General features: G+C 32.3%; 1 protein-coding gene across 1 annotated transcript; it reads left to right on the top strand.

The window, feature by feature from the left end:
* Positions 1-4,617: 4,617 nt before the first annotated feature.
* On the top strand, positions 4,618-8,250 carry LOC102581602 (probable LRR receptor-like serine/threonine-protein kinase At4g36180). Its single transcript, XM_006343365.2, has one exon. The coding sequence runs from the start codon at positions 4,679-4,681 to the stop codon at positions 8,063-8,065; it is 3,387 nt and encodes a 1,128-aa protein (XP_006343427.2). The 5' UTR covers positions 4,618-4,678; the 3' UTR covers positions 8,066-8,250.
* Positions 8,251-11,714: the final 3,464 nt, after the last annotated feature.

Raw genomic sequence — 11,714 nt, 5'->3', positions numbered from 1 at the left:
TCTTTCTTAAAATCAGTGTCAAGTCAAATTACATTGCATAAATTGGTACTAGTGTATTATTTTTCTTCTTCTAATACCATAGAAAAAAAATTCCAAACAATGTTACAAATAAAGATGGAGAATAATAATAATTCAAAAAGAGAAAACAAGCCTTGCCATTATGCCTTCAAGTTCATATGCAGAGCAATATTGACTCTACTTTCTGGATTAATTACAGGTTTATTAATTATTTTCTTAATTAATGTTTTTTCACATTTTAAATCAGGACATTTGGGGAAAATTGATAAAATAGACATAATTTTTGGCTTGTTATTTGTTGTTATTTTTATAATTCTAACAGTTTCTTTGATATTTTTTACATTAATTGATTTGATAAACATGTTTAGAGCACTTTGGGGTTGGATTAAGGAACCAGAATCCTCTGTTTTTACAACATTATGGGAGTCCAAGGAGATTCAATAAAGAAATGTTATTGAGGAAGTTTTATAGATTTTTTTCGTGATTCGAAAACTGTTAGTTCTCTATTTCTCGAACGTAGAATGATTTGGACTTTTTTGGAATTTATTTAATGTAAAGAGGATTTTGTGAATCTTCTTGAAGTGTTTGACTGTCAAGATTGAATCTGGTAGTATCTTGATATTTTTATGAATATTCAAAAAAATTATTAGATGTTTGAGATAATTATCATCTTAATTTTATTGATTTTAGATCTTGAGTGTAATAGCGTATTACAAATTTCTTCTAGCGTCGTTCTCTTTTTAAGTAACTTTCTATTTCAACTTCATTTCGTATTACGAAGAAATCAACTTTATAATAGGATGTATTGTATATTCAAAATTTAAGGTGTTTTTAAAATCTGACTTGTGATCCTCAATCTTATTAAGACGATCCTTTCAGTTGTCAAACATATAATATTCCTATACCAAGCTTGTTGGAGTTTGAAATCAAAAGGGCTATTTTTAAAATTAAAATGCATGAAGAATCACCTTTTTAAAAAAAAAATATTTAATCAAAATGGACAAATCGCACAAAATTGAATGACTTGTCCTTAATTTAACTAACAATCAAGCGACCATTTATCTGATGAATTTTTTTCTGTTCAATATGTCGCTCAACAATTGAACAAAAAAAAAATTGTAAAATCGAACAACTGTTTGGCCGTCAATTAGATTAAATATAAGTTTTGAACAATTTATCTATTTTAGTTAAATAAAAATAATCATTTTTGTATTTTAATTATTTATTTAACTTCGGACTTTTGAATTTTAATAGAATAATTTGAATAAACTCCCGCCTAAAACAGAAGCAAAAATGATATTTAATGTATCTTTGTAGCTATCACATTTGCCTGCCTATTGACTTTAATAGAAGAACAGAGTAAGATACTCCCTTCGTCCACTTCTAATTATCATAATTTTCTTTTTTTTAAAGTCCGATTATAAGAAACTTGACTAACATTTGACTATATATTTATATATATATTTTTGATATGCAAAAAATTACAATTTATAGTATTTTCGTATAGTTTTTTATTATCTAATTTTTTTATTTAAAATATCGAATTAATGAAATCTAATATAATTTTAAAAATTAATTAAATTGGCTTTTGAAAAATATAAGATTGAGAAATAAAAGTAGACAGAACGTAATGAATATAATGTCAACACAATTATTGGGTTTTTGTGGTCCTTTGTATCTACCCTTTACCAGGGAGACTTTATAACAAGTAGTAGTTTTTTCCTGTTTCGATTATGTTAAAAAGTATTGAACTTTATGTCAGCAAATTTTTTATAATATTTTGTCCAATATAATTTAACACATTGTTATAAAGCAATAAATAAAATAATAATATTACTTATCATTCTTTGAATGTAATATATTTTACAAATGACTATAATCTAGAGGTAAATAAGGATAAGTTAGTAACTATAAAGTGATAAACTATTTGGACAAGTAAAATAAATATTTATTTTTAGTATAGTGGACGAAAGGAGTACAATATTAGAGTTCGGCATTGTTGCTTCCCTTTCAATTTACATTAACTTATCTCATTTAGAGCGAATTCAAATTCGTCGAAGCTTAAGTGCAAGTAGGAAATATTGGATGAAAAATTAAAATTAAAATTATTTGATTGAATATGAAAATCATGGGGAAAAAAGAAGAATATTGATACTTGTAATCTCAATTATTATTATCCTACCTAAGATAAGTATCATCTCAATAATATAAACAAAATTAATATATATTTTAATTATATCTTTATACTTTATTTTCTTGATACTAGTCAATTTCCTTAATGGACTCGTATCAAGGAAATAAAGTATAAAGATGTAATTAAAAATATGTAGTATTAATTTTATTTTTGTGCAATTCTTTCTCCTTTTTGTGTAGTATTATTTTTGTTCATTCTTTCTCCTTTTTGTGCACCTTTAATTGGCCACCCACATCTCAAAAGTAGTAAATCTAAAGTACCAAAAGTCAACAAATTTGGTGGAAAGGGTTACAAGGAAATGACAGAACAATAAAAGGTGAAAAATTAGTAATTTCAAAAAAAAAAATGTTGTTTTTTATATGTAAAATAATATTTAATTTTTTATTTTACTCTTAATGATGCTTTATTATAAGAGTGATATTATATTTTTAAGATTAAAAAAAAAATTAATTTAAAAAATAATAATTTTGTGTGAAGACAAACTAAAAATGAGAAAAGGAGTACTTGTTTTTGACATTTGGTAAAGATGATGAAAAAAGAAAGAAGGATTGAAAATTAAATTGCTCACAATAATTTTCTACATATAAAAAAGAATCATAGAGGTAGGTAACTAAAATAAATAAATATTTGCATCACTTAATGTAATATTACACTTTGAGGATGAAAAAGGTTCTATTGATACAATGAATCTTACAACAATTAATGCAGAAATTTAAATTAATCATACTTTTAATATAATTATCAGATATGAAAAAGAAAACGTAACATCATATTCTTTCCTCTTTGTTTTTATCCCTACTATTTAAGGAATATTTGATTGTGTACTTCACCATAATTATTAATTTAATTATACATTATAAGATTATTCTTTTCTATTTAGGGCACATGAAACCAAAATAGAAAAATAACACATAAGCACCCCCTTACAATGTATGATAAAATTTCTAAACCATCAACAAAATCGTATTAATTTAATACATGAATAACTTATTTCGTATCTACCTATCAAATGTCGTATAAGTTATGCAAAAATTAATACATGAATAGCTTCTTTCTTATTCAACTACCAAACGATCATTTAATTAATTTACAGATTAAAAGTGAGTTATTCCACGTATCGTAATAGTCTTTTGGGTTGAGCTCTCTTGGTCTATAATAATGATATTATAGTCGATTGATCCATACACGAGATCACGATTGAAGTAGTGGCCTGAATTCAAGAGGGATGTCAATTATGATCAACTAGTCATTGATTCTAAAAAAGGATCGATTTTGTATGTCAACTGTCTTTTATCAATTAAAAAGAAAAATGCTAAAAAAACTATAGACCAAATGAAATGTCCCACCTACTAGACAAGTCTTTTCGATTGAACTCTCCATTAGTTTGGTTATTAATTATCAAAAGGAATTATTCATCATAACTATATATATTGATATTTTTCTTTTTGGTTATTTTGTATAAAACTCAACACATTTAATATGATATTCAATTAGTATTATTTTGTAATTTACATAATCAAAGCATGTATAAGTTGTAAGTCAATAAGTTGGATAAGATGTCATGATGAGACCAATAATTTCAACACATAAGAGGCTAAAATTTGCAACCCAAATTAAACCACATAGTCCATAGATTTATGACATTTTAAATTCCACATCACAATTCTGCCATTTGATAAATGTTCCTTCATAAAAACTCTAATCTCCACATCTACTTCACACTGTACACTCACCTCATAAAATAAAGTGAAAAAATTACATTTTTTTCGAAAAATATTGATTTTTTTTTATAGCCAATAAATTTTCTTATTAGTGAAAATTCTGAATCTATCACTTATTAGAGGTAACTTTATTTTTCATTAGTGAAAATTTTGAATTCACAACTTATCAAAAGCAGGTTCATTCTTCATTAGTGAAAATCATGAGTTCATAGCTTATCAAAAATAACTCCACCTTTTATTAATGAAAATTCCGAGTCTGTAACTTATAAAAAGCAATTATACCCTTCATTTTTCTGGTAAAAAATCTCATAGTCGATTGAAAATTTTGAATCCGTGACCTATCAAAAGTAACTCCACCCTTCATTAGTGAAAATTTTGAGTCAACAATGTATCTGAAGCAACTCCATTCTTTAGTAATAAAAGTTTTAAATCCGCAACTTATTAGAAGCAACTCTGCCCTTCATTTAGTAAAAATTCTGAGTACACGAATTATAGAAGCAGTTCCACTCTTCATTAGTGAAGATTATGAGTGAACGAGTTATATAAGCAGTCTCACCCTTCATTAGTGAAAATTTTAAATGCGCGAGTTAGAGAAATAGTGAAAATTCTCAATCCACGACTTATAAGAAGCCGTTCCCCTCCTCCCTCCCGGTCATTTTTCTAGTAAAAATTCTGATTTCGCAACTTACCAAAACTAGCTGCAACCCTGCCAATAACACTCATCTTTCATTGTCTCACTCTCACAATGATACCCTTAATCTCCATGGCTACTTCTTCATCTTCTGTAAATTTCTTCTTCTTCTTCCTCTTTCTCTTCACCCATTCATTCTTTTGCTTTTCTCAACAAAACCCAGAAATTCAAGCACTTCAATCCTTCAAACTTAGTATTCATGACCCACTTGGAGCACTCACAAGTTGGGATTCTACATCTCCTTCTGCTCCATGCGATTGGCGAGGAATTTTTTGTTCAAATGATTCCTATGTGAGTGAAATTCGTCTTCCACATTTACAGCTTAGTGGATCTCTCACTACCCAGATTTCTGATTTGCGTATGTTGCGTAAGATTAGTCTTCGTTCAAATTTCTTTAATGGAACTATACCTGCTTCAATCTCCAAATGCAAACTTCTGGATACTGTTTTCTTACAGTATAACTCTTTTTCCGGTGAAATCCCGCCGGAGATTATGAATTTGACTGAGCTTGAAACGTTTAATGTGGCTGGAAATCAGATGTATGGTGAAATACCCAGTGAGTTGCCGGTGAATCTGAGGTATTTTGATGTCTCGGAGAATTTGTTTTCCGGTGGTATACCGGAGAAAATATCGGACCTTTCTCAGGTTATTCTGCTTAATCTGTCGTACAATCGATTCTCCGGTGATATTCGGGCGAGTTTTGGTAGGCTTCAACAACTTCAGTATCTTATGCTTGACTACAATGAGTTAGAAGGAACAGTTCCTTCTGCAATTTCGAACTGTTCGTCGTTGGTGCATTTGAGTGCTGAAGGGAATGGTATTACTGGTGTTATACCGGCGGGGATTGCTGCTCTTCCGAAGATTCAGGTGATAAATTTATCGCATAATAAGCTTTCTGGATACTTAGCAACTTCATTTTTCTGCAATGGTTCTGTGTATCCTCCTTCCCTTCAGATTGTTCAGTTGGGTTTCAATGCCTTCGCTGAGATTCTTCACCCACAATCGTCTAGATGTTTTAGTTCATTGCGAGTTTTGGATATTCAACACAATCAGATACATGGAGATTTCCCTTTTTTCTTGACAGACAATTCTGCATTGTCGTCCTTGGACTTGTCAGGGAATTTGTTTTCGGGTACAATCCCGAGTTCCATTGGGAATTTGTTGAGGTTGGAGCAACTGAGAATTGGAAATAATTCATTCGAAGGTGATATACCGGTTGGGATAACGAAATGTAGTAGTTTGAATGTTCTTGATCTTGAAGGGAACAGATTCATAGGGGAAATTCCAGCTTTTATAGGTGATCTTAAAAGCTTGAAGATTTTGTTCATGGGAAGAAATCAGTTTTCGGGTTCAATCCCTTCTAGTTTTAGCAATATCACTAGTCTTGAAAGTTTGAATTTGGAAGGAAACCGTCTTACGGGAAGCTTGCCTGAGGAGTTGATGTTTTTGAGCAATTTAAGCACATTGAATCTTAGTGGGAACAAGTTTTCAGGTAGTATTCCCGTTGGTATTGAGAACCTTCAGCAGTTATCGGTTCTAAATCTGAGTAAGAATGGCTTCTCAGGGACTATCCCGTCTAGCATTGGAACTTTGTATAAGCTGGTAGCTCTTGATTTGAGTCGACAGAATTTATCAGGCGAATTGCCATCTGTTCTTGGTGGTTTGCCTAGTTTACAAGTGATTGCTTTGCAAGAAAACAACTTGTCTGGAAATGTTCCTGAAGGTTTTAGTAGCTTAATGGGTTTGCAGTTCTTGAATCTATCTTCCAATTCATTTTCAGGTCATATACCGTCTACGTTTGGGTTCTTGACATCGTTAGTTGTCCTCTCGTTGTCTAAGAATCACATATCTGGTTCAATACCTCCTGACTTGGGTAATAACACTGCTCTGAAGATTTTAAATCTGAGGTCAAATTCATTGAGTGGCCAAATTCCTTCTGATCTTGCACGTCTCTCCCGTTTGAGTGTGTTGGATTTGGGTAGAAATACCCTGACAGGTGAAATTCCAGAAGTTATTTCCAATTGTTCATCCCTCACATCAGTTGTGCTGGACACGAACCATCTTTCGGGAAACATTCCAGCATCACTCTCCAGCTTATCAAGCTTAATTACCATTGACCTCTCCGGAAACAACTTGAGTGGAAAAATCCCAGAAAATCTTACAGTGCTCCCAAAGTTGGTGAACTTCAATGTATCGAACAATAAGTTGGAAGGCCAGATACCAGTGAAGCTCGGTTCTCATTTTAACGATCCATCGGATTTCAGTGGCAACCAGGGTTTGTGTGGGGAGCCATTGAATAGAAAATGTGAGCGAACTGGTAATGGTAAGAATAGACTGATTATGTTTATTGCAGTGTCTGCTAGTGGAGGTCTTCTCCTTGCATCATGCTGCTGTTTTTACATATACGCCTTGCTGAGATGGCGTAGGAAGCTCAAAGAAAAAACAGCTGGAGAGAAGAAGCATAGCCCTGCAAGGGTTAGTTCGAGGACCAGTGGTTCTCGTGGCAGTGGCAACAATGCTGGGCCAAAACTTGTTATGTTCAATAACAGAATTACAGTCGCTGAAACAATCGAAGCAACTAGGGAATTTGATGAGGAAAATGTTCTTAGCAGAACACGCCACGGAGTCCTATTCAAGGCATGTTACAGTGATGGAATGTTGCTCTCGATCTGTAGACTACCAGATGGATCACTAGATGAAAACACATTCAGAAAAGAGGCTGAATCGCTTGGCAGAGTGAAGCACAGAAACCTAACTGTTCTACGCGGGTACTATGCTGGCCCTCCAGACCTTAGACTACTTGCATATGATTACATGCCAAACGGGAACCTTGCAACACTCCTTCAAGAAGCATCTCATCAAGATGGTGGTCATGTTCTCAATTGGCCAATGCGACACCTCGTTGCACTTGGCATTGCCCGTGGGCTTGCTTTCCTCCACGCAGCCTCTATTATTCACGGAGATGTTAAACCACAAAATGTACTGTTTGATGCAGACTTTGAAGCCCATCTTTCAGACTTCGGCTTAGACAAGCTTACTGTAGCCACACCAGTCGAACCTTCCTCTTCAACATCAGTTGGGACTATAGGCTATGTGGCGCCAGAAGCAACATTAACAGGAGAAGCCACAAGGCAATCAGATATTTATAGCTTTGGCATTGTATTACTGGAACTGCTAACAGGGAAAAAGTCGTTAATGTTCTCGCAGGATGAGGACATTGTGAAATGGGTAAAGAGGCAATTACAGAGAGGGCAAATTTCAGAATTGTTAGAGCCAGGATTGCTTGAACTGGACCCTGAATCATCAGAATGGGAAGAGTTTTTATTAGGAGTAAAAGTAGGCTTGCTTTGCACAGCACCGGACCCCCTTGATCGTCCCACCATGACCGACACTGTGTTCATGCTCGAAGGTTGTCGTGTTGATCAAATTTCACTCTCCTGAAGAACCACGACCGGCAATGGTGACACGTAAAACCCAAGGTCTCATCCTAATTCTTTGCCCTTCCTATTGACTCTTTGATTTTTTGAGGAGTTGCATTGCAATGCAACAATTGCTAGCACTAGAACTTAAGTTTTTTGTTTAAGGAAAAGAACAAAAAGAAAATATTCTCAATTTTTTTTAGCTATAGCTATTTTATTGATTTTGGTTTTCTATTACAAAAGTGCCTCTTGAGTTGAAAACAATGAAATGAATTCTTTTTAAGTAATTCAAGAAATCCTTTTGGAACTATTGCTAGGGAGTTTCTTATTTTCTTTCTAAAGTTTAAGTTTTGTGCATTGTCAAGTTAACTTGATCGAAAATAACATGTAACTCTTCGTAACGAGCCTGACATGGTAACCTAGAAAGTGGAATACTAACGCGTTGTAACCAATTAAATTGGAAGATTATTTACCAAATCAGTATATATAACTTAAATCCTTTTCAACAGTGCATTAAAGGTAAGGGTCAAAGGTTGTGGCTATGGGGATTGGGGGGACAAAGAAAAAGAACTCTTTTTTTTTTTTGAAAAAGACAGTAAAGGAGACTTAAGGGATCAACAGTGCATTAAAGGTAAGGGTCAAAGGTTGTGGCTATGGGGATTGGGGGGACAAAGAAAAAGAACTCTTTTTTTTTTTTGAAAAAGACAGTAAAGGAGACTTAAGGGATCAACAGTGCATTAAAGGTAAGGGTCAAAGGTTGTGGCTATGGGGATTGGGGGGACAAAGAAAAAGAACTCTTTTTTTTTTTTTGAAAAAGACAGTAAAGGAGACTAAGGGAAAGATGATTCTGATGGTGACGCACAAATGGATGAATTCCAAACATTTTGTGGGTTGTGTCATTATTTTATGTTTTCCTTTTGTCTTAGTTTTGTGATACATGTGCAACATGCTTAGAAGCATTTTGTCTTGTCCATTTAATTGAAATATCGATGTATGATATTTGTATTGGCGCCTTACGAATATTTACGTAGGGCTCATTCGAGGGAGAAAACGCTTTTTATTAAGGATATTTTATATTCAAAACTCAAAATCAAAATTTCATATTAAGAAAAAGAATAGTCATATCGATTGCTTCTCTCACTCTGGAAAGATTTTTCCGTATTTTTTATGATGACTTGGTCGAGAGAGTACGATAAATCAGTGTAAAAGATTTCTTTTTTTCTGTGGGTTGGTTTACTTGATCGAAGAGTGCAGTAGAACTTGAAGGAGAAGAAGAAATACCTGGTCTATAATTTTGACAAAAGAAGTACAATTCTTGTCAGTATCCAAGGGACATCGAAGACTTGAAACTACATCGATAGACAAAGCATTTTCCTTCCTCATTACTATCTCGAGAGAAGCAATCGGCCTTGATGATATCATTCAATTGAATTATTGAAATACTTATCCAAACTTTTGTGCTTCCATCAATCTATCTCTATGTATGTATGCATCAACATGTCTTTACATAGTTTTTGTCCCCCAAGTGTGGTGACTAGATATTATGATTTTTATGTATAATATTTCAAGATCTATTCAATTAAGTAAATATGGTGTGTCACACCTCATTAAAAAATATTTTTCTAAGAAAATTAGTTTCTCAAAAATTGAGAAAAAACGACTTTTCTAATCGAAGTAGAGAAAACAAGTTTGAAATATAGTAACATTTCAAGCTCGGTCTTTATTCCACCCACTCAACTCCATCAATTCCTACTCCATAAGTCACGGACCGTGATCATCCCACATCCCGCCACTCCGCTACCTTCACTTCCTACCACATTTCATTTTCATAATGTTTCTACTAGATTATATACAAATGATTTTGACATAATTATATTTTTTTATTTACTTATCAAATATTTAAAAAAATTAAAAATAAATTCACTAATATTTTTTTCATGAAAAATATTGTGGAACATAACACGAGATTATTCTTGAAACAGACAAGGCCAATAACATGAAGTAATTGTCCATACATAAACAACAAAATATATTTTACTATACCATCATCATCTATAATTCTATATAGCCTAATAATTCTTCTTTTTTTGTTCTATAGCAAAATCAGCTACAATTGACATGATATTTATATAGACCAACATCTATTTGTCTGCATGCATATTGTATATTACTATTACTTTATTTGCTTGAATTTGCTTGTCCGATTCTATCTTGATACGAAATTTAAAAAGACTAAAAGAAATTTTTAATCTTATAGTCTTAAATTGATTTGTATGATTTACCATAAAATTAAAATTAAATATTTTTTTAATAAAAAAATTACTCCTATTTAAACATATTTTTTTTAAAAAAAAAAACTAATAAATTGAAACGAAATGAATATTTTTTCTAGCAAGTGACAGAAAAAGCAAAACACTATTCTTTGCTACTCCTTCGCCTCATATATGTTGTCTAATTTACTATAAGTATTCGTACCAAGTTGATTTTCAATTTACAAAATTAAGATATAATTAACTATAAATATTTCATTATACCTTTATAATTTATTCTTTTTTTAGAAGAGTGTAAATTTTTTTAAAAAAAAATTAAGGGAGAAATTTTGTGATATTTTTTATAAAAAAATAATATAAAACGAAGGGAGTCCTGCAAATTGCAATAATGGTATAGCCTATCATTATTGTTGTTTCAAGGAGACAGCCCCACACGGCCGCAGTTTGATGAATTAGTGATGAGAAGGTGTAACAACTTCCTAAAATTCGGTTGAATAGGTCCTATAGTACTGATTTCAATTTATTTGGGGTTTTAATAAAGACTTTAGACATTAGATGCAAATTATTACTTAATTTCTTTTTTTACTATAGATGATTTCTTTGAAAATTTGTTTTAAATTATTAGTTTTAGGTAAGTTTGTTATCAATTTAACGTTAAAAAACTCTTTTTACTAGAACAATCATTATATGTATTGTTTATATAGTTCTATTAGTAATAAGTTACACATTTTAAATAAGGGAAAAGACATAGATTTTCCCTTGAATTTGTATCGAAAAGTTAGTTACACGCTTAAACTATCATGACGACATATTACACACCTCTGCTATTTAAAAGTGAATTTATTTACCCCTAAAGCTGACATGGAAAAATAATAATAATTAAAAAAAATCATGCGTGTCAGAGCGTTAGATAATTATTAAAGTAAAAAAAAAATTAAACATCAAAATATTTCTTAAACCCCACCCCCACATCTCTTCTTTTTCACACCCCACCTTCCTCATCTTCTTCACTATCACGCCCCAAGCCTACACCCTGGATGTGGCCGGCACTTGAAAACCGTTGCTGGCCCCAAGCGAACCCTTGGCCTGGCATACTTAACTCAGCGGAAGACTTAAACTCAACAAAGATAAGTTCATATAATAAACTGGAATGTTATAAAGGAACATTCAACTGGCCATTAAGGCAAACTCAAGTCTCAACATGGAATAATGACAATAAAAAGACTAAAGAACTAACATTTGACTGTCTATGAAGCCTCTAATAACAACTGAGATGGATGTTGGGACAAACCCCACAACATCCTAATGAACTAAACTAAAAAACAATGAAATGGATCCTCCAAAATACAAGGAGGCTCACCGACTGACTCTGAACTGCTCACTGGATCAACGGTGCGCTGG

Source organism: Solanum tuberosum, unplaced genomic scaffold (assembly GCF_000226075.1).
Source record: "Solanum tuberosum cultivar DM 1-3 516 R44 unplaced genomic scaffold, SolTub_3.0 scf00039, whole genome shotgun sequence".
Lineage (NCBI taxonomy): Eukaryota > Viridiplantae > Streptophyta > Magnoliopsida > Solanales > Solanaceae > Solanum > Solanum tuberosum.
The sequence above is the reverse complement of the archived record's forward strand: the minus strand, read 5'-3'. Positions and strand labels throughout refer to the sequence as shown.

Coding starts and splice junctions, on each gene's coding strand:
- LOC102581602 (XM_006343365.2), top strand. CDS start 4,679: ATGATACCCTTAATCTCCATGGCTACTTCTTCATCTTCTGTAAATTTC.